The 24,568-nt window shown below is 39.1% G+C and overlaps 1 protein-coding gene across 1 annotated transcript; it reads left to right on the top strand.

Moving 5' to 3' along the window:
• Positions 1-1,000: 1,000 nt before the first annotated feature.
• LOC123877176 (guanine nucleotide-binding protein G(I)/G(S)/G(T) subunit beta-1) lies at positions 1,001-24,160 on the top strand. The gene is made up of 9 exons (XM_045923685.1): positions 1,001-1,249; positions 11,969-12,105; positions 14,737-14,882; positions 18,079-18,249; positions 18,766-18,888; positions 19,893-20,094; positions 20,548-20,764; positions 21,089-23,604; positions 24,133-24,160. Exons 2-8 carry the CDS (start codon positions 12,049-12,051, stop codon positions 21,193-21,195), a joined length of 1,023 nt encoding a protein of 340 aa, XP_045779641.1. The 5' UTR covers positions 1,001-1,249; positions 11,969-12,048; the 3' UTR covers positions 21,196-23,604; positions 24,133-24,160.
• The last annotated feature ends 408 nt before the right edge of the window (positions 24,161-24,568 follow it).

Genomic DNA, 24,568 nt, shown 5'->3' with positions numbered 1-24,568 from the left:
TAGGGATTACAATGTACATTCACTAAATATTACAATTATTGATATATAATTAAATCTTTACACTGAACGAAAAACCTACTCGTAAATGCAAAGACTGGTCCTTCTCAGGGTTTCATACTCGAAGGGTGCCAACGAAATCCTATTTTATACCAAGACTCAGCTGTCCGTCCATCCGTCTGTCTGTCAGTAAGGTGTAGTTATCTCATAAACCATAATAGGGAGAATATACCTCACAGAATGTACCTATTTTTATTGCCACTATATCAACAAATACCAAAAGTTGCGGACCCTTTATAAGGGGGAGTGCTCTGAAGAGCTGTTTGACCTCATTACACCCTCCTTTTTCTAGAACAGCACCGCACGCCACCGCGAGGTCCTTTGTGCCAGGTCCTTTTTTCCACGCACATGCAAACTGTGGAATCAATCAATCAACTCCCATCGGCGGTGTTCCCACTAGATTACAACATGGGGTTATTCAAGGGGCGGACCAACAAATTCCTGAAAGGCCGGCAACGCAACGGCGGTACCTTTAGTACTGCAAATATTCATGGGCAATGGTCATCACTTCACATCAGGTGACCCGCCTGCTCGATTGTTCGCTATTTTTTGTATTAATTTTTTTTTTAAATTGCCGCCATGAAAATCAAAAAGTGTTATTTCTTGTGGTACGGAACCCGTCGTGTGCCAGTCTGACTCTTTATTCTTATTTTTTTTAATTTGCAGCCATTTTTCACAACTAGAAAAATCATTACATGAAAAAAATTTAAATGTACCGCGTCTTTAGAATCTCACGCCCAGTTTGACGTCACGATACGGGGGTCTCAGCTCAGCCTTACCGCACCCTATTTCAATCTATCCGAAACAGCATATGTCTAACTTAAACGTCTATAAGTATGCCTTAAGCTAAGGTGATAGGGTGTATTTTTACTTAACTGAAACTTTAGTTCCTTCACTTCTCTCCAGAGAGCGTGATCGAATCTGTCCACAGTAGCGCAGAATCTACCAATCGCGATGAAGGAACTTTGACGCAATTTGCAAATGGCCGAGAAAAGGATTGTGCTTCAGGGTGTATGAAATACTAAATGGTGGAAAACTCCGTGATAAAAACTTGTGATTAATCCCTAGTTCAGTGCAGTGTTGTCAGAAAGATACAAAATGTGCCAAAAGGATAAGATCCAGTCTTAATGGTGGTTTAGGTAGCGCCCGAAAACCACTGGAGAATCAATCGAAGAGATTTGCTGATTGTGGGGTAAAGTCCTTATTCTATTAGTTACCGTAATATTACATTAGAATCTCACGTCTATTGTTGTAATTGTGTGAATATATTTTCGATATTTGGGTGTGACACGAATGATATGGTATTGGGCTGAAATGGTCGCCGGTCGTGCGTGGTAGGTACACCCTATCTCTGGAGTTATTGTTTCTAGGATGAACTAATCAATTCAGTAGTTACGATGTAGTATTAGTATCGGTAAGGGACCTACTTTGGCGAAGGATATCCTGAATTAGCCAAAGCATGGCAGTGACTTGGTGAAAATGGGGCTTTACGTTCGGGGAATCGTATAGGCCCGGCCCTGTCGATGAGACATCGATTCGTTCGTACTTCGTTCGCCTTATCAATTTCTCTCCTATGTTTTGGGCGTTATTTGATTACTATTCGCATTTGTTTCAGCTATATCTCTATTGTAATACAGTAATCTGCTTGCTTTATTATTTATTCATATTGGACAAACTGAGGCTTACATTTCCTTGTTTATTAATCATATGAATATTTCATACTTCTGTTTGCGACTCTGCAAGTAAATTTAGGGTGTAAACATCTATTTTGTATGTAATTTAGATATAATTGATACCTATTGTTAGTAACAAAGGTGACTAACAAATTTTTATAGCAAGAACTTACTTAGATATAAAATTGAACACATGATATTATTTAATTTTATTTTAAAATGAAGTACTTAATTACAATCAACATATCTTCTCCAATCAACTCTAATTATTTTGGAGATCATAACATGCATGCAATAGTAAATAATCATAACATCAATACATAGTAAGTAAGTCTTGAAATAAATTGGTACACAAAAACCCACATTCAAGTTTGTCATGTAATTATAGAGGAAAATTAATAGAAAATAATATAATTGTTGGTACCCAAATGAATAACTTGGTGTTACAAAACTGAGGCAAACTATGAAATACTAGCAACCGGGTAGCTTATTACAATTTTTATAGGGATCTCTAATTTTTTGAAAATAAAATATGTCATTCAGGAATAATGTAGCTATTGGTAAAAGAATTTTCAAAATCGGCTCAGAAGTTCCAGAGATTACTTCTTACAAACAAACTTACAAACTTTACCTCTTTATAATATTGGTATAGATTACTAGCACCCCTTTACTCTTGTGAGGCCTTACTACTGTAATAATGATGGATGGAGCTTTTTCAGACTCAACCAGCACTAGCAGGAAAGCTGCATCAATCATTATTAGAATCTCAATTGTTGTGATTTGCTGAATCAGGGGGCACGGCAGTGCCCCCGCCAAGACGAGCCAAACGGCGGCTTTATGGTATTCTTGTTGCTAAAATATATTGTAGCCAATAATGAGAGATTATTGGCCAGAGGTGATTGCAATCTGCACTCTGTGTCTCCCAAATTACTGTGGTAGGGCCCCTGGAATTGACTGGCTCAATACATGCATATTTAGTTGTGGTACTGTCAAATCCATCAATTTTGCCTCAATATGGAATGTGATACATGTGAATTGTGCGATAATACTGGCAGTGTAATAGGCACCAACAAGGAATGTTTGCAATTGTCTGCAATGGTGCTACAATCACAGAACAGTGATAGCTTATTAATTAACCCCCGACCCAAAAAGAGGAGTGTAATAAGTTAGACGTGTGTATCTGTCTGTGGCATAGTAGCTCTTAAACTAATGAACCGATTTTTATTTAGTTTTTTTTTGTTTGAAAGGTGGCTTGATCGAGAGTGTTCTTAGCTATAATCCAAGAAAATCGGTTCAGCCGTTTGCAAGTTACCAGCTCTTTTCTAGTTACTGTAACCTTCATTTGTAGGGGGTGTTATAAATTTTTAATTTACACTTGTAACAAACACTTCTCATTAGCTGAAACTGTTAGATACCATTAGCAGAATGAACTAGGGTAAGGAAACTCGGTTTGTTCCTAAATCAACATCAGCTGTCAAATATTACGCTAGGGGTGGCTATAAATCAAAAATACCTAATCATAGCCTACCTAGCCTTCCAACTTTAGACCCCTGCCAGTGTAGGTGAAGCCTGGACGTTTTGTTAAAGTTTCATAACTATCGTGATCTGTACTATTAGCAAAAGAAAGGGTAACTAGATGTACCATAATTCAGCCAATACCAATGATTGAGATAGCAAAGTAATAATTACAAGTTACGTGATTTGGCCTCTGATCTACATAATCTTAAGTTAATCTATAAGTTTGCAAATCTATAAGATTGTTAAATCATCACACTGTAATGTATATCATTGGTTGACTTTACTTTCATCTTGTTGATATATTTAGTAAGAGTCAAATACTGACTTTTACAATTTTGTGATTTCTGTCACATTCACTCATGATATTTCTATCTATTTCTAATATATTATTATTCCCAAGGGATTCCTAAAGACCCATCCGCTTAACCACTTTGTAAGAAATTTGGTACTGAGTTAGCTTGCCTTGCATCCCTGAAATTGACATGGGCAACTTTTTATCCCCGAAAATCAAACAATTCCCACGGGATCTTTAAAATCCTAAATCCACACAGACATAGTCACGGGCATCCTCTAGTTACATATGAAATTGCCCTGATATTTCTTTATTATTGTTGTTGCTATAGAAAATGCCAGCTTAGTCTGCAAAAATTCTAAATATAGTCATTATCATAATTGGGACCCATCGCTGGTTCACTAGTGAGCATTGGTATTCTTTCAGAATGAGAATTTCCATTGAGCTTGCAATGTTTTGTTAAGATTATGTACCTACCTACCTATTGTATTTAATTACATACAAGGCACGTAACTCTGAAAAGTTAGAGGTGCATGCTTGGGATTGAACCCCGGACCTCGATTGATGTTTTAACCACTAGGCTATCACGTTCCTAAAGCTTGGAAGATATCAGTTCCTAATGTCACCTAGCAGAGTCAAACCTGGCACCTCCTACTAGATTGCATATGCATACAATACTACGCTGTAGCTACAACATACTATAAAATATGATGTAGTCTTGTATGTTGTCTTGTGGGAGGTCCCAGGTTTGATTCTGGCAGAGACAATTTGAGAATTGATAATTTCCAAATTGTCTGCTCTGCTCTGGTTGGAGGTTTCGGCAGTGGCGTTACCATCCTACTAGCAAAGCTGTGCCGCCAAACGATTCAGCGTTCTGGTACGACACAGAGAGGGGTATGGGTTTAATGAAACTACCTGCCATGTTAGCCTGATTCCATCTTAGCACTGTCACTTACCACCAGGTGAGAATGCAGCCAAGGGCTAGCATGTAACTGATAAATAAAAATATCTTCCCTGTACGCCATACCTGTTTAGTTCATCGGATATGCCTTGCATTGTTTTCCCTTCACATCAAAAGGTGCGATACGACGAAACGTGACTTGGTTTCACCATAAGCATTTTCACTCTCCATCACTACCTATAATAATATTTTAACCATAATAAATGCGAAAGTGTTGGTTGGTTTGTCCTTCAATCATGTCGCCACGAAGAAACGAATCAACGTAATTTTTGACATGGGTATGGTTAAAGATCTAGATTCTAGAGAGTAATAGGTGTACTGGAGGAATTGAAGTGTTAGGCTTATAATATTATGCACTGATTTTGATCAAATATATTTACTATAACTAGAGCCTCGATAGCTCAACGGTTGAGGAGCGGACTGAATTCCGAAAGCTCGGCGGTTCAAACCCCACCCATTGCACTATTGTCGTACCCACTCCTGGCACAAGCTTTACGCTTAATTGGAGGGGAAAGGGGAGTATTAGTCATGATCAGCATGGCTAATATTCTATTTAAAAAAAAAAAGTTCTACTATAAGTACAGGGGCTTATAGTGTTAGGTTGGGTTGAGATCTATATAGCGCACTTTGACTTTACAATCTTAAGACACTGTTAAAACCAGACAGTGTAACTGACATAAATCTGTCTAGTTTTAATTGAAACTAGTCTGAGCAGAATCGAAGCGTTCAGACAATGTCTAGTCTCTTAGGCTGAAATCTATAAAGCGCACTTTGACTTTGCTCTAACTTAAGATTGAGTTAAAACGAGACAGATTTATGTGAGAAATATAGCTCTGTCTCGTTTTCACTCTGTCTTAAGTCTAAGCAAAGGCAGAGAGATCTCACCCTTAGAATGTCTAGTATGCTAAGCGCCCAGTGTCCTATTACGTTCAGACCTACAATATCTAGAATGAATACACATTCTAGGAGACTAGACATTGTCAGCCTGAACGAGTCAAAGTACGTTTTATACCTAGATCATCTCACCCTTGCGCTACAGATGCGTGCGAAAACAGGTTGTATAGTAAGTACCTATTTTCCTCAATAGCATGACAATTTATTTAATAAATTCATTTACAAAGGAAATTTTTCCCTAAACATCCTAGTTTGAAAATTGTTGTTTGTAAATAAGAGGAAAATCTATTCCTTTTTTTCCCAATGTAGGTATCTTTTCCTAATTTTTTTCATAACCTTATAAAATAATACTTAGAACCTTATAAAATTTTGGTGTGAAGTATAGGAATTGCCTAGAAATGAAAAATACTGCAATTTTTTAACAACAAAGTGATCCTATAAGGGGTCCGTTTTTCCTTTTGAGGTATAAAACCCTTGAAATGATATTCCGGAGTTTTGGTTGTTTTGACAACCCTACTGAAATGCCAGACTCAACTTTGAATATATAATTATGAAATTAGTCTTCCCTCCCTATGATTCACAGGGGAATTCCCGAGCTTGCATTACATAACCCTTGGGCTCTGAAGGAATGAAATAGGGGAAGGTGGGTTTGTTCCACCATCTAAATGCCTTAACAGATTTGGATGTATGTGATACCTATTGTTAGAATCCTTACATCATACTGAGTGACACTGGCTGTAAATTAAAAAAAATCGATATGGCAGGGGAGTCATGGTTTTTAGAGTTCCGTACCCGAACGGGTGCCAACAGGACCCTTCTTTCTGGGCTGGTTTCCGTCTTTCGTGCGTTTTTAAGGCCCCTGTTACTAAGCCCCCGCTGTCTGTCTGTCCGTCCGTCCGTCCGTCCGTCCGTCCGTCCGTCCGTCCGTCCGTCCGTCCGTCCGTCCGTCCGTCCGTCTGTCTATCTGTCAGCGGGTTGTATCTTGTGAACCGTAACAATTAGGTAGAAATTCAAAACTTTCACAGAATGTGTATTGCTATTGATTGTCGCTATAACAACAAATAATGAAAATTTCAAAATGGCCGCCATTAAAATTTAAAAAAAAAGTGTTATATCTTGTACTATGGTACGCGGAACCCCTTATGTATGAATTCACCCTTGACGGGGCGATTTCATTTAATTAATATTCGCATGTAAGCCAATTAGTGAAAAGCGCCAAGCGAAAAGTTTACTATTATTACCTGTATCCGTCAGTTTGGCGTTACAAACATAAAACATCGATTGATAACGTAGTTACTACTATAGTAGGTACAACTACAAACGTGTTGATATCGCGGAGTTACGCGCCATAGATTTGGAGCAGTGTTCCGTACCCGGGTATTTTATTAACCCCCGACCCAAAAAGAGGGGTGTTATAAGTTTGAAGTGTGTATCTGTGTATCTGTCTGTCGCATCGTAGCTCCTAAACTAATGAACCGATTTGAATTTAGTTTTTTTTGTTTGAAAGGTGGTCGAATCCAAGAAAATCGGTTCAGCCGTTTGAAAGTTATCAGCTCTTTTCTAGTTACTGTAACCTTCACTAGTCGGGGGTGTTATAAATTTTTAATTTACACTTGTCGACATTTTGCACGATAAATCATAAACAAAATAAATCAAAATGCAAGATATAAAAAAAAAAAATTAACATAAAAACCCACTTGGTATGGTTAACTTATTGTACTTTGAAAATACTAATTTAATTGTTCACTAACACATTTCAATTTTTTTTGTGATGTAACTAGAAATTCACGGTTTTCGGATTTTTTCCTTTACTTGTGCTATTAGACCTACCTACCTGTCTTTCATGATTCTAGGTCAATGGGGCATACCCTATAGGTTTTCTTGGCAGACACGACAGACGGACAGACAGACAACAAAGTATTCCTATAAGAGTTTCGTTTTCCCTTTTGAGATACGGAACCCAAAAAAATGTGTTCGCGAAAAAGACAAATCACATAGACGGCGTTGTCCGTAATTAACTTGCAGTGTTGCACATAAAAGTGTTATATCTTGTACGATGGTACGGAACCGATGGTACGGAAGTCGGAACCCTTCGTGTGCGAGTCCGACTCGCACTTGACCGATCTATTGCGTAAAAACTAGGTATACTTAACTAGCTGTTAATTATAAATAGTAATTAATAAGCATTAATATTGTGAATTGGGTCGTAAGGCCTACTGCACTGGTATGCTGTTAGATACCTTACATACTTGCCTAATTTTCTTTAATTAATACCTACTGGATGGTGCCTTGATAGTGGTTAAGATGTCCGCCTCCAAATTCGGAGGTCGGGGGTTCGATTCCACGCACGCACCTCTAACTTTTCGGAGATATGTGCGTTTTAAGCAATTAATTCCTCTTTTGTCTCAACCGTGATGAGCATTAGTCGATACTAGAGTTAATTTCTTAAACTGGACTCTTTGAAGTAAAGATTTTTATATAAACTTGTGAGGATGATACTGCCATTGCCGCAATTACAATGCCACAAGCCTACGTTGTCGTATTAGTTTACAAATTGCGAAAAACCAAATTAAATACATATTTAAAATAAGCATAGATGTCTTCATTTAGCTATTGTATTTTATTTCAAAGAAGTTTCAAAAGTATTCCGAAACAAAACTTGGTAAAGTTAGGTTTACATATTGATCAGTAGTTACCTATATATTATCTTGTCTAACCTTGTTTATGTAATTCAAGTGTGAAAAGCGTCGAGTTGCTTGGACATATTTCTTTGAATAATATTTATAACGTGTTTCATGGCTGTTACATTGGTTTAGAGTTTTGAAATCATTTATTATGCTGTTGCAATAGGAATAAATAGACATGTTTTTGACTAAAATATTAGACATGTTAGTTGTTAATTTAATTACATACAGTAGCTGGCAAGAAATATTGTACATCAACCTTTAGAATGAGATTTCGGTTTTGTAGAATGTTGTCTCTGTCACTCATACCTATATGATGTTTTGTCCGTCTGAACGACAGAGACAACGCTCTACGAAACCGCTATCTCTTTCTAAAGGTTGACATACAATATTTCCTGCTGGGTACTGTACAAATGTACAGAATTACAGACCCAATAACATAGGGAGGAAATCTACATGCCCAAGAGTCCTCCATTATGTTCTCAAAGGTGTGTAAAATCTGCCAATTTTCATTTAATCATCATGGTAGACCATGGCTTAAACCATCATGAGAGGAGACCCGTACTCAGTAGTGAGCCAGAGATATAGATGATGGTAATGATGAAAAAAAAATGCCTTAATGGTAGAGCAGATATTAAGATCAGATAATCCTTTATTGCACACACTTCAACAAGGAAACAATATTCTGAGGAATGAAATTGAACGCCACTCAAAAGCTATTTAATATTATAGTAAAAGCGAAAAAAATATAAATGATTTACTGAAGAAAGGAAGAATTTATACTGACATAGTCATAAAGGGTAAAATTTGCATTAACATGCCAGATACAGCATAAAAATGAGCCTGCATTACAAAACAGTCTCTGCGCCGCGTCTGTCTGTAATATACCTACTAAGTACTAATCTCAGAAACTACAGTAGAGATTTTCATTCGTCATCATCATCATTATCAACCGATAGACGTCCACTGCTGGACGTAGGTCTCATATAAGAACTAAGGCGCCATCTTCACATACGAGAGAATCGCGGCCAGTCTCGCCGTGTGTCAAAATTCGATTCAAATTCTGTGGGCTTATCTCCACAGGGCGCTAGTTTTTTTTTTTTTAATAAAAAGCAGCAGCAGGCGGGTCACCTGGTGTTAAGTGATAACCCGCCCCCCATGAACATCTGCGGTACCAGAGGAACCGCAAATCCGTTGCCGGCTTTATATGCCGAATGATGCAGCAATGGTGGTCAATTATTTACGGAACCCTAAAAGAGCGAGGCCCGACTCACACTTGACCGATTTTTTAAGTTATGTTAAAAATTAATAATTGGGCTTTTGGTCAAAAATAGAGGTCAATAATAGGATTTTTGAAAATTACACTCCCTCACCGATTTTCAAAAATTCGAGCGAAGCCGGGGCGGGTCAGCTAGTCACACTAATATTATAAAGGCGAAAGTTTGTGTGTGTGTACTGTGTATGTGTGTTACTCCTTCGCGCAAAAACTACTGGACGGATTTGGCTGAAAAGAATGGAGATAGATAATATCCTGGATTAGCACATAGGCTACTTTTTATCCCGGAAAATGAAAGAGTTCCCACAGGATTTCGAAAAACCTAAATCCACGCGGGCGAAGTCGCGGGCATCGGCTAGTTAATCAGAAAGGGTAAAATTAACATTAACACGCATACAGATGGGCTTATAATAGGCTACTTTTTATCCCAGAAAATCAAAGAGTTCCCACAGAATTTCGAAAAACCTAAATCCACGCGGGCGAAGTCGCGGGCACCGGCTAGTTGTCGGCTGTAAAGGGTAAAATTAACATTAACACGCATACAGATGGGCTTATAATTGTTGTCTGCATGCAACATCCTTATTGTATTTTCTCCGTAGGTAATTTATTTTAACTGATCTTCATGTTAAAGATTCCACTAGTAATTGTAGGATAGTATGTGAAATTATTTCCTTATGTTTTCATTTACTACTTTTGTTGGTTACATCCTCATAGCTGTGAATTATCGAAAGAGGAGCAAAAATGTAGTCCCATAACGAAAACTGTCTTATTTTTACCCGACTACGGCAAAGGAAGGGTTATGATTTTAGCAGTCTATGTATGTATATTATGTTTATATCCAGATTCAAACTCTCCACAAGTGCGCAGTCAGTCTAAATAGAAATAAATTAAGTATTGCGAGTGAAATAAAAACAACACCGATAATGATACCTCGCTTTATCTCAATGCCAAACAAAACATTATTGTGTTGTTGAAAACAGCTTCATTTCTATAAGGGCTCTCCTATATTCGTAGTTGTTTGTTTTTTTAGGGTTCCCTTTTGTAGTAAAACGAGAAACCATTATAGTTTCATCCCGTCCATCTGTCCGTCTGTCTGTCACAGCAATTTTAAAAAACAGGCGAAGTGCGAGTCTCGGGTTCCGCACTCGGGTATTTTTTTCCGACGTTTTGCACGATAAATCAAAAACTATTATGCATAAAAATTAATAAAAATCTGTTTTGAATGTACAGGTACAGGAATTCTGTTGAGAATGCACAGGTAAAACCCTTTCATATGATACCCCACTTGGGGTATCATAATATATCCTATAAGGGTTCCTTTTTTCTTTTGAGGTACAGAACCCTATAAACGTTTTCGTTGGTAGGCAAGCTCATTTCCATCACTTGACAGAGAAAAGTTTTTATTCAAATAAACTTTTACAAAACTTTCGAATCGTCAAGTGCATCTACTACTGCACTGGTTCGGAATACACGCTCCCCCGAGAAGAACCAGCAAGAAACTCGGCGATTGCTCTTTTGTACGATACGATATCGTCAACTTTTTAGCGGTAAAAAAACCGTGTGGTTTAAAGTTGGTTGCAAATTGAAAGCATTAGCGCCACTGTGTAAGCGTCAATACTCCATTGTGCCTTGTATGGCAGGCGATTGTGATGGCAAGGGAAACCATGTGACGTAGGGGCATACTATTGTCATTCGTGCGTAACGAGAGCTTTTGTCCAACGCATAATGCGAAGTAATAAACATCGGTAAAACAAGTCAAACTCGCGCACCGAGGGTTCCGTACTCGGCTATTTTTAAGCGTTTATAAAATACCGAAGGTCTGGCACGCGTTGTCTCCCTCTCTGCACGCCAAGGCTAGAGGCTAGAGTCGACAGCCTGCCTAAAAAACCGACCAAGTGGGAGTCAGACTCGCGCACCGAGGGTTCCGTATTCTGCTGTTTTTTCGACATTTTGCACGATAAATCAAAAACTATTATGCATAAAAATAAATGAAAAACTGTTTAAGAATGTACAGGTAAAGCCCTTTCATATGATATCCCACTTGGTATAGTCTTAGTTTGAAAATTGAAAATGCAGATACTCTAAATTTAATATAGTTTAGACTTTAGAGAAAGACAACAGAATCGGCGCCAATGATTGTTTGATGCTTGGAGTCAAGCATTTACGTGCTTGTCGGTGATTGACGCGATTTTATATTTTTGACCGCCGTCAAAAAAGGAGGAGGTTCTCTATTGTCGGTATTTTTTTTTAGCTTAACGCAACTTTCTGGCAGTTTCAAGAAATCAGAATAGTCCCTTTTGGCTCAAGCTGTTAGGCGGGGCGCAACAAAACTACGTGCTTGCCATCAAGCCACTTGACCATCTCGGATGCCCTTATAATAGACTAGCTTATGCCCGCGACTTCGTCCACGTGGACTACACAAATTTCAATTCCCTATTTTACCCCCTTAGGGGTTGAATTTTCAAAAATCCTTTCTTAACAGATGTCTACGTCATAATAGCTATCTGCATGCCAAACAGTCCGATCCGTCCAGTACTTTGACCTGTGCGTCAGTCAGTTTTCCCTTTAATATATTTAGATTTCAATCATAAAAACATTGATGTTGTGTTGCAGGTCGGTGCGGTGCAGAGTGCCTGCGTAGCAAGAGGCGCGCCGGAGCGGAGTAGCGGTAGTAGAAGGATCTCAGCAGCACCATGAACGAATTGGACAGCCTGCGCCAGGAAGCGGAGACGCTCAAAAATGCCATCCGGGTACGTACCACCAACATTATTATCTCTTCCTCTTCGTCGTAACACTCGTGGCAGAGCGGTCATGGTCATCACGAAGCACATCGCCTCACGAGCATTCGCCACTTCTCCCTGCTGGCCGACAGCCTGGTACAATTGTGCAAGGGACCGCCCACAGCAGACTTAATTTGGTCGGTCCATCGCATGGGCGACCTTCCTCGCCCTCTGGTGCCCTCCAACCTGCCCTGCACGACAAGACGCTTGATGAAGTTACTCTCACGCCGGGAGACGTGTCCAAAGGATTTCAATATGCGACTCTGTACTAACGCCGAAAGACTTTACTTTTAATGCCGAGTTCTTGGAGTATAGACACGTTGGTACGTTGGCGGTATTATCTCTTACTAGCTGATGAATCCCTACTCTCTATTCCCGATGGGACTGAAGTCCGACACGACCGGAGAGAGATCAGGATCAGAACCAAGGGCTTTACGTGCTCTCCGAAGCACCGCCAAGTTTCAAACTCCGGGCTACCTATATCTGGCCAGCGAGGGCCAGACCAGACCTTCTTTATTTTATAAAAGCGGAAAGTTTCTCTGCGTATTGTCTCCAACTCAGGGAGGAACGATCAGTGACGAAGTTTGGATCACGGTGGCTTTGGGAGATAACAGGTAAAAAATGTGTAAAAAATCTTATTTCAACGTAAACAGTGTAATTTTTTATGTTTTCTTTGGAATAGTAGGACATTTCCGGGATGCAAACTATCTCTGTACCTCATATAAATTGGAAAAACGGATGAGCCTTTAAGAATCCTGTGGGAACTCTTTGATGGTCCGGGATAAAAAGTAACCTATGTCCGTCTCCGGGATGTAAGCTAACTCTGTACCAAATATCATCAAAATCGGTTAAAATGGGCCATGAAAAGCTAGCAGACAGACAGACACACTTTCGCATTTATAATATTAGTATGGATTATCATGAGACTGGTCAACCCAGAATAAACCCATTTGTAAAATATAGGAAACTCCACGTCACGGACAAAGGCGCTCTATTTTCCTGTAATAAAACAACAAATGAAGAAAATACTAGGTCGAGTTGAAACGTAAAGGCCACTAGTAGAAAATATCTTTAGCCATCGACATAAAACTAATTTATTATCATATTCTTCTAGATATATATCGACCCGTCCGTCCGTGACCGGTGGATATAATAATAACTAGCCGATGCCTGTGACTTCGCCCGCTTGGATTTAGGTTTTTCGAAATCCCGTGGGAACTCTTTGATTTTCCGGGATAAAAAGTAGCCTATATGCTAATCCAGGATATGATCTATCTCCATTCTAAACAGCCAAATCCGTACAGTAGTTTTTACGTGAAGGAGTAACAAACATACGCACTCATACACACAAACTTTCGCCTTTATAATATTAGTGTAATTAGTGTTAAGTGTGATAGTGTGAAGTGTAGTCACACTTCACACTATCACCTCAATTTCAAACCTCTATTTTAACTCCCTTAGGGGTTGAATTTTCGAAAATCTACTATGTGTACGTCAAACCTACCATAGTCTACGTCATAATAGCTAGCTGCATGCCGGATTTCACTGCGATCAGTTCAATAGTTTGAGCTGTGCATTGATAGATCAGTCAGTCAGTCATTCAGTCAGTCAGTCAGCTTTTACTTTTATGTGTATAGATTCTTCTAGATATATATCGACGCCCGTCCGTCCGTGACCGGATATACCCGGGCAGCGGCCTTGCGAACAGTTCACGTGAAACAGTGCAATAGCCCATTTCTATGTTTATGATTAGATCATTTCTCTTTCTACGAATGAAAAAAAATCTTGTTTATCACACTTCACACTAATATTATAAAGGCGAAAGTTTGTATGTGTGTGTGTGTGTGTGTGTGTGTGTATGTTTGTTACTCCTTCACGCAAAAACTACTGGACAGATTTGGCTGAAATTTGGAATGGAGATAGATAATATCCTGGATTAGCACATAGGCTACTTTTAATCCCGGAAAATCAAAGAGTTCCCACGGGATTTCAAAAACCTAAATCCACGCGGGCGAAGTCGCGGGCATCGGCTAGTAGTTGAAATAAAGGAAACTTTATAGGATCACGTCGTTGTCTGTTTGTCTATCTGTTTGTGAAGACCCGTCAAGAGTTTCAAAACCAATAAAGTACTTCTCGTTGTCCTAGAATCATGTTTGTCAGGTGCAATGTGCACAAGTAAACGGAAAAACCGAAAACTGTAAATCCGTGGTGACATCAAAAAAAAATTACACTACGCTTAGTTGGAGGAAAAAGGAAAAATTGGCCCTATAAAGGTTAATAATATCCTTAGTGCCGATTTCAATAACGTCGAGTGACGTTTAACCAAGGAATAAATAATTGGGCATTATGACAGTTTTTGTATATTCAAAACCTGCCAAAATATGAAATTTAATCTCGGATAAGAATTATTTTACGTTGTATTGGTGAAATCGGCCCTTAATGGAGCTCTTAAAAGCTTACTTGACTCAGGAACTCCCACTTTATTATAACAGTGCTCAGTGTGCCAAAGAGTTGGTCAGAGAGTTATTTCAAAGGTATGTGTTGTTGTTGTGTTTGTCTATGTTGTTCTAATAAATCAATAATGTAATGTTTTGTACACAGGATGCGCGCAAGGCGGCGTGCGACACGTCGCTCGCGCAGGCCACGGCCAACCTGGAGCCCATCGGCCGCATCCAGATGCGCACGCGCCGCACGCTGCGCGGACACCTCGCCAAGATCTACGCGATGCACTGGGGCAGCGACTCCAGGTACATCTATACTAATAAATAAAATTGGAGTGTCTGTCTGTAATTTCGAAATAACTACCGCATATTAAGGTCATATGGTTATTTGAACGATACTATAACCGAATCACACGTTTTTAAAATTTTTGTCTGTCTGTCTGTTTGAAAAGGCTAATCTTGGGAACGACTGAACCGATTTTGACGGGGTTTTCACAGACAAGTAGAGAATTGACCAGGGAGTAACATAGGCTACTTTTTTAACCGACTTTCAAAAAGGGAGTTGTGTTTTTCTACCTATGTACACCGAAATCTCCGAGATTTCTGAACCGATTTGCGTCATTTCTTTTTTAATCGATAGAGGAACTTTGCGACATTGTTTCATAAAAAATTTGGAGTCCAACTCCTCAATCCTGATGCTGCAGGGGATCTGACCAATCCACGCGGGCGAAGCTGCGGGCATCAGCTAGTAATAACTAATAACCAATCGAAAGAATCATCACTATCATCACTGTCAACTGGCAGATGTTCACTACATGCCATAGGTCTCTTGTAGAGACTTCAACACGCCACGCTCTTGCAACGTGAAATAAATAATTAGAAAGAATTTGAAGGAAATAACTCGTTCGTTTTTTAGGGTTCTCAAAAGGAAAAAAGAAACCCTTATAGGATCACTTCGTTGTCTGTCTGTCTATCTGTAGGTAGGTCTTATAGAACAAGATAAGGAAAACCGTGAGTTTGAGGTTACGTCACAAAAAAAAAAATTAAAATGTATTCCGAAAAAAATATACTATTAAATCATACATAGATAGCGTAGTCCGTCATTAACTCTCAGTGTTCTACATAAAAGTGTTAGGTAGGTATATCTTGTACGATAAGTACGGAACCCTTCGTGTGCGAGTCAGACTCGCACTTGGCCGGTTTTTTTATTATTTGTATAGCGGCTACTCTATCTATTATGGTTCATGAAATACATCCCCGTACAGGCAGCGGAGGCTTTGTAATAGGGTCCATTTGGGACCCTTGGGGTATGGAACCCTAAAAATGCCAAATCTTCTCGTCACCTTCAATTCACTTTGATCCTTTGAAAGTAAACGTAAACGTGTTGTACATTTCTCAAGCGCCATAAAAACGGCACTTCCGAAAAATAAATCTATTTATATTCGACAATTTCCAAGACACGTTGCGATCTGTACACAATCTTCTAGTTTTCCTCAATATCGATCGTTCGAAGGAATCGAAGCTTTCGAGGAAACAATAACAAATTGAGAGAGTACTTACATCCAACCGAATCTCCGAAACCCGGGTGTAAAATAGGTCGGCCAATGTTTGAATTGAACGAGAAAATAGTATAATTAGATATAGATATTGAAGAGTGCAAGGAAAGATAGAGAGTGTGTGTAAGAGAGATAGCAAAACAACTAATGTGTATTTGAATTTTTATTATAGTGTATTGGTTAATTCATAATCCATACCTTTAATCAATACTTTTCATCCATGATATATCACGAAGTATCTGTTTCGGCTAATATGACTACCTTATGTCTGTGGCTTCGTCCATGTGGACTACACAAATTTTAAACCCCTGTATGGCCCTTATTTAACTGGTAGAGAAACTTTATTCTCATTAAGAATGACTGAATTCACTTATGTGAGAAATCTATACATATAATAAAATTGTAGAAAAGTGGTGTCTGTACAATGGAAATATATACAAAAAAAGTAGCAGGGGTTGTTACTATATCGATGCCGAACCCGAAATTGTAATTATTATTTTTTTGTCTGTTTGTCTGTGTTTGTGCACGCTAATATTAGAAACGGCTTATTTGATTTAGATACGGTTTTCACTAATATATTGTAGTAAGCTTCACTTAACATTTAGTGTTTATTTCATGTCAATCGGTTCATAAATAAAAAAGTTATGTCAATTTAAAGTATCACGGCGAACATTTTTAACGTACAGAGTACGTACTACACGCCTCGCCCGAAAAGTCACTATTCCACGCGAACGAAGTCGCGGGCACAGCTAGTTTAACAATATAATTAAACATAAGGGTATCTTATCCATGAAGTTTTACTTTCTTAGGGGTTGAATTTTGAAAAACCCTTAGTGGATGTCTATGTCATAATAACTATCCGAATTCTCAGCCTGATCTGTCCAGACTTCATTAGTTTGAGCTGAGTGTTGATAGATCAGTTAGTTAGTCAGTCTGTAACCTTTTCCTTTTATATATTTGAAAGGTTGTCAGATAATATAATATAAAGGATGGCCTATACAAAATATAATATAATATTTGTCATATAGAAATAGGCGGTTGGGAACGGGAATAAGAAATTTGATTTATTACATTTCGTACCTCGAACCTGAAAGCAGAATTTAATCAGGATTCTGTAATGTGGTTTTGAGCCAATCTAAATAAAAGAATCAAACACATAACTGTCCTTTAGGCTTTACCGCAGTCGGGTAAAAAGATGTCTGACTGACTGACTGATCTATCAACTTTTATATCTATTTTCAATTATACTTTTATCAATTTTAGTTCACGTTTATTTTCTGATAATATGACGTATCACAATTCAGTTTGCGTCGATACTTTTATTGTATTGTTTCGATGAATATAATAGCTCTGTTTATATTTTTATCGCAAACGTCAATTGTTAGAACATGGCGTGAGAAAATTTGTGTTTAATTGTTTATTATTATATTTAACTAGACGATGCCCGCGACTTCGCCCGCTTGGATTTAGGTTTTTCGAAATCCCGTAGGAACTCTTTGATTTTCCGGGATAAAAACAATCTATGTGCTATCCAGGATATTATCTATCTCCATTCTAAATTTCAGCCAAATCCGTCCAGTAGTTTTTACGTGAAGGAGTAACAAACATACGCACTCATACACACAAACTTTCGCCTTTATAATATTGGTGTGAAGTGTGATGTAAGAGACATGCAGGTTTTCTCGCGATGTTTTCCTTTACCGATGTTTTCCTTCACCATCACAGCAAGTGATATTTGTTGTTTAAAATGCATATAACTCCGAAAATTTTAATATGCAGATGTAACTATAATGTATCTATGTTTTGCTCAATAAACGAAGTTAGAGGTGTGCCCTGGATTGAACCCCGATCTCCCGAACGGAGGCGGACTTCTTAACTACTATACTATACGGTCAAGTTCGATGGTACTGTTCTGATATTTGTTGATCTAATTACCTTGTCCCCAGGAATCTAGTCTCAGCTAGCCAGGACGGCAAGCTGATAGTATGGGACAGCCATACAACCAACAAGGTGCACGCCATCCCACTGCGGTCGTCCTGGGTGATGACGTGCGCGTACGCGCCGTCCGGTTCCTACGTGGCGTGCGGCGGCCTCGACAACATCTGCTCCATCTATAGGTCGGTAGTGCTGCAAGTGTATACAACACCACCACCATCATCATCATCGACGCTACAGCTTTGTATGGGCTGCTCAAGATTTCTTCAACTTCTTACACCAATCCACCTGGGTTTTCCCTACTGGGCACCAGAACCTCAAAGGTCTTCTTATTGAAGGATTTGACCAGCAGCACCAATTGAAATTATGTGTCCATCCAGTGTAAGGCCTTCTAACAGCGCGTTTACTGGTGCCGGGTAGCCATACTAGCACCTTGATATTCCAAAGTATTTTCTTAATTCAGGTTCAAGTTAAACCTTGACTGCAATCTCACGTGGTGGTAAGTGATGATGCAGTCTAAGATGGAAGTGGGCAAACCTGGAAGGGGTATGACAGTATTATACCAATACCCCTTGGTTTCTACACAGCATCGTACCTACTGGAACGCTAGATCGCTTGGTACGGCTTTGCCGGTAATATGTAGTATGAAAACTGATAAAAGTAATCCACTAATAAAATGGATATCGTCTTATTTCCAGTTTGAAGACTCGCGAGGGCAACGTGCGCGTGTCCCGCGAGCTGCCCGGACACTCGGGCTACTTGTCCTGCTGCCGGTTCCTCGACGACAACCAGATCCTCACCAGCTCCGGGGACATGACCTGGTGAGTCCACCTCCCTATAACTTCGACATTACACTTAAAATCCTATAGCAAATATATCTAATTTTCTTTACCAGGCAAATCAATATATAAAATTTAAAATTTAAATCAATATTAAAATTTTTCAAGTCAACTCCTGAAGCTGTAAAGGCTTAGCAGCCTTTAAATACTATTTAATTTTTTTGTGATATCTCAGGCCTTTGGAAGCGACTAGGAACCTTGAAGGTGTAGACTATAGTGTATCTTTAACTAATCTTTAACAGGGCTCTCTCCGTCACTCGCTTCATACAATCGTAGTTCCAATTTCATTTGAATATCAAGCAACCAAAGTCCATGAAATTTTGCAGACATATTCTGGAAACTAATATCTGTGTCTGTGGTGTTTTAGATTTTTCTAAAAATATGTAGTTTTAAAATTACAGGGGCTCACAGGTATGTATGTAAATTTATAAGACCGCGTAACTTTGAAACCGAATATTTTAACAGAAATCTGGAAAACCACAGACATAGATATTAGTTTCTAGAATATGTCTGCAAAATTTCATGGACTTTGGTTGCTTGATATTCAAATGAAATTGGAACTACGTTTGTATGAAGCGAGTGACGGAGAGACCCCTCTTAAGGTGTATTAGGGTATTTTGACAGAGAAATCTGCTTCTCTCAAATGGTCACCCCTTGACTCTTAAAAATGATTGTTTCAAATCAAATCAAATTTCTTTATTGCAAATATGAGTAAACAGTGGAGATGTTACAAAAAAAGGTTACAGCCAAATTCTGCCTATAAAATCATGCAATATGTTATGATAGGTATAACAACTTGTATAATACATGGTTTAGTAAAATTAGTTGTTAGTAAAATTAGTAATTTAGTTGTCTAATCAATAATTTTATTGTCTGAGTTCCATCTAAAACTGGTTTCTTCTAATTTATTGCTAATGGCACAATTGAAAAAAAAATTGCTGTATCCCTCAAAATCTCCCCATTTAAAAAAAAATTATCTTTCCTAGTGCCCTATGGGACATCGAGACGGGCCAGCAGTGCGGCCAGTTCACCGGGCACACGGGCGACGTCATGTCGCTGTCGCTCGCGCCCGACCAGCGCACTTTCGTCTCCGGCGCCTGCGACGCGTCCGCCAAGCTGTGGGACATCCGCGACTGCCAGTGCAAGCAGACCTTCCCCGGACACGAGAGCGACATCAACGCGGTCACGGTGACTGTCTCCCTCTGTCTCTCCATCTCACGTTTCTCTTTCCTTGCCTCTTTCTGTTTCTTTCCCTCTCCTTTTTCTCTCCATCCTTGCTCTCTGTCCCCTTCCCTCTTTTTCTTTCTCTCTCTTCTAGTGCACATTGTATTATTAATAGATTGGTTTTGCTGATCTAGTAACCCAAATAAAATCGGGGCTTTCTTGAAAACAGCCATTCATGTCCTCCGCTGCCACGCTGCAGTTGGCTCTTCACTCAGAGCTCATAGATATGCATGCGCTGTCCATTCAGCATCCAACAGGGGACATTATTCCATTGGACGCTCCAAGTATACTTTTCATTCACCACAAGCTTCTATCTTTTCTCTCTTTTAGTTGACAGTGATCCCCTCTAGGCGTCCAAGTCAGAGGTTTTGTGCCGAGGTTCCTATCGACTAATGGATGAATTGATCGTGTTCGCAGTTCTTCCCGTCCGGGTTCGCGTTCGCGACGGGGTCGGACGACGCCACGTGCCGCATGTTCGACATCCGCGCCGACCAGGAGCTGGCCATGTACTCGCACGACAACATCATCTGCGGGATCACGTCCGTCGCCTTCTCCAAGTCGGGCCGCCTGCTGCTGGCCGGCTACGACGACTTCAACTGCAACGTCTGGGACTCCATGAAGTCCGAGCGCGCCGGTACGTGCCACTAGCGTGCCCTCCACACCACGTCCGCGGCTCCTCCAACACGGGCCGGCTACGACAGCTTCCCTTAAATATTAAAAAAGTTACAGCGTGATTCTACAACGTACAGCGCCATCTATTAGAGCTATTTGAAAGTATTGATACTACCCTCGTAGCTTTAGTTGTAAGTTCACGTAATTAATTATCACCACTAAATCATCTTACAAATCTAAAAGTTCTGACCATCAAAAGGTGTACATAGTACCTACTGTAAATAAATGATTTTGAGTTCATTTTTGTAACATTACAAGATTATAATTAATCTTTGTTTGTCCGCAGGAATCTTGGCGGGCCACGACAACCGCGTGTCGTGCCTCGGCGTAACTGAAAACGGCATGGCCGTGGCCACCGGCTCCTGGGACTCGTTCCTGCGCATCTGGAACTAAGCGCCCCCCACCCCTACTATACCACCTCCCCACCACCGCGTATCACATACAACACTATCCCACCATCGAATTTATCCTACTGCGACTGTTTATATCAATTTTTTGAGGTTTTCGGGAGTCTCCGAAAAAGCGCTTTTATGTTTAATTGATACTTCTTCGACAACAATAAATAGACAACTAGTACAAAATTACTTTTTTAGGGTTCCAAATCTCCAGAGAAAAAAAGGAACCCTTATATGATCACTTCGTTGTATGTATGTCTGTCTGTCAGACCTGTCAAGGAAATCAAAACCTAAAGAAGTAGTAACAAGGTCCCCTAGGCACCTTTTGGATACGGAATTCAGAAAACCCATATATAACAATTTTCTATCAAAAACCTCAATAAATTGATACATACTGTACCCGACTTGCGCGTTTCGACATTTAGATGTTAGCCACGAGCAAAATGGCCGACCAATTCAAAATGGCGGCCGCATTTATACGGTTTTTTTTTACAATCGGACGCGCACGTCTTTTCCTTACATAAATATGATTGCGGTGCGTGATTGTGTCGGTTCAATGCTTTTGTCTATGCATTATAAACTATTTCTAGAATCCTCCAATCGCGATTTTACTGGAATGTGAACTTTAAGACGAACGATGTAAAGTACGTAATTGAATGAACGCTCGATTTGAACCAGTTTTGCAATTTTGAACTTTGAAAGCCTGTTTTTGAAATGTATTTTCACGTGAACTAATCAGAAGCCATAGTGTGAACTTTTGAGTTATAAAAACGTGACAAGGGAGTTACGTTCATTTGACTTTGTATGGAAATGTCAAACCACGACGTTTGTCCGTCCATACATATTGACAGATTTACGTAATACCATGTTATCATCATCATCATCATTATCATCTTCATCATCACACACGCCACGGTCTCGGCCCCTCGCCATCCAGCGTCCCTACGAATCGTTTGATGTCGTCTGCCCACTTAATAGGGGGTCTGCCATCGCTGCGTTTTCCGATGCGAGGTCGCTATTCTAGAACCTTGGGATCCCAAATGTCACGTTAGTTAACATGAAATGTAAGGCCCTGTATCTACTTATATGGTGCGGCATAGAAATTTTTTCAGTGGACCAATCATATTTGTAATCAAATTTTTTTAACGCCATTTATTAAGAATCTGATTGGTCTGCTAAACACATCTCCACCCATTTCCACTTTGGTGGATACCGAGCCTTACACTAAGGCTTCTGATTCATCAACTGAAGAGTCGTAGAGTCTATACTTTTACTACTAAAAAAACCTAGTTGCATGGACTCTGTCCGGTTTCAATATTCAGTCTATCTGTAATCTGTAGATAACTTGCTTAGCGACGTTATTTATCAAGATATAATTTTTGACAAATAACACCATTTCTAAGGCTATAGAGCGTACTTTGACTATGCTCAGACTTTAGACACTGTTAAAACGAGACAGCGTTATACCACGGGCATAAATCTGTCTCGTTTTAACTGAAACCAACTAACTAAGCCAAGTCCAAAGTGCGATGTATAGATTTCGACCTAAGTTACTTATCCACAGTTTATAATATATAAATATATATATTATATGAAATAAGATTTTAGGCTATATAAAGTCGAGTTTTGAAAACATGGCTTTCTTTGATAATTTATTGTATAGTTAACATGTATGGAAGCTTTTAAACTGCGGCCGAAGAGGCATTGATATAGAAAAAACAAAGATACACAGCTCCTTAGAAAATTCACTATCAAAACTTTTATGTGTTGTACTGTGTGCGATGCAAAGCAGTACAAGTTCCATTTTCCTATCAAATTATGATAGACTTTATCGAAAAGTTATGATTTTTTAATGCAATTTCTATGGATACCATGTGGATATATACATGCCTCAGAAAAATCAAATGTTAGCACTTTTTGAATGGACGTTTTCAAATATTATTAACAATCATCACCAGCTGTGTTCTCTCAAAACTACAGTATGGGGCTATTCAAGGGGCAGATAAAAAAATTCTCAAAAGCTGTAATCAATTGACATCAGGTGACCCGCCTGCTCATTTGCTCGCTATTTATATTATAAAAAAATGATAATTTTTTTCATTTCATTTATTTGCATACATTGAGGAGTAAACAGATGTTATGCTTATGGGTACAGTAACTACAATAGCCATGGAGTGGCAAGCAAAATAGTTTCTCATTTTAATCTTTTAAAGTTGTATATCTAGGTTTTTAGTATATCAATGCTCCGGCATATAGTTGTACGTGTGAGAGGTTAGTGTGTCTGTGTCGTCCGTTCACGGTATATCTCTTATGTATGTATATTGTATATGTATAATTGTATATGTATAGCTTAGCCTTTCGGAGCCTGAAGGGAACGCTGTCTACTATATAATGATTCTTTTTAATGGTGAGTAATCATTTTTTCTTCTTTAGTAATTAGTCTTATAATGTACTAGCTACCCGTCTCGGCTTCGCATGGGGAGATTATTAAAATTTCGTAGGGATCTCTAATTTTTTGAAGTCGGACTCGCATACGAATGGTTCCGTCTTCCGTATCATCATACAAGATTACGTACTTTATTTTATTTACATGGTGGCCATTTTGAGATTTTTATTATATTTTGTTGTTATACAGCGGCAATAGAAATACACACTGCGAAAATTTCAACTCTGCCTATATTAGTATATGAGTATTACAGTTTATGTTTGCGGTATATGAGTATTACGGTTCATGAGATACAGCCTATAGACAGACAGATCGACGAACAACGGAGGCTTAGTAATAGGGTCTTGTTGGCAGCCTTCGGATATGGAGCCTTTAAAATAAACTGTCTGTCTGTGTTGGTATTTTTAAGAACAGTAATCTGGTTTTAGCTTTGTAAGTTGTTTAACAGCTACCTATCTTGCTAACTAATGTATTCTGTTCCCTTTTCAGATAATGAACGCACACCACACACGCACTACAAAAAAATACGTGAAAAATAAAGTTCATAAACAAAAAAATCTTTTACTAAAGAACCAAAAACTATTTAATAATAATCGTCGTGTAATTTATTGAATGGAAATAATAATATGTTTGTCTCTATATGATTACTATTATTATAATATAATATTATGTATATTAATTTTAATAATTTATGGAGGTCACCCACGGTGACTTTTTGCAGCGATTTAGTCGCGATACAGTAGCGATGCGTCGCTGTACCGTATACTCTGACCACGATTTTGTATCGCGACTGTCGCTATTCAGAATCGCGGTCAAGATTCGCGCGTCTGCATCGCTACTCTTGGCTGTTAGGGGCATCCCCCATAGCTACTTTTTGTGGCGATATAGCCGCGCGTATTTTGAACGCGATTCTGAATGGCGACAG

The sequence above is a fragment of the Maniola jurtina genome, chromosome 23 (genome assembly GCF_905333055.1).
Source record: "Maniola jurtina chromosome 23, ilManJurt1.1, whole genome shotgun sequence".
Lineage (NCBI taxonomy): Eukaryota > Metazoa > Arthropoda > Insecta > Lepidoptera > Nymphalidae > Maniola > Maniola jurtina.
This window is presented reverse-complemented; position numbering and strand designations above follow the sequence as displayed.

Excerpts from the sequence above, each read along its gene's own strand:
- LOC123877176 (XM_045923685.1), top strand. The coding sequence starts at position 12,049 with ATGAACGAATTGGACAGCCTGCGCCAGGAAGCGGAGACGCTCAAAAAT. Across the intron at positions 14,883-18,078 it reads CACTGGGGCAGCGACTCCAG|GAATCTAGTCTCAGCTAGCC; the intron begins GTACATCTATAC and ends CCTTGTCCCCAG. Across the intron at positions 20,765-21,088 it reads CATGAAGTCCGAGCGCGCCG|GAATCTTGGCGGGCCACGAC; the intron begins GTACGTGCCACT and ends GTTTGTCCGCAG.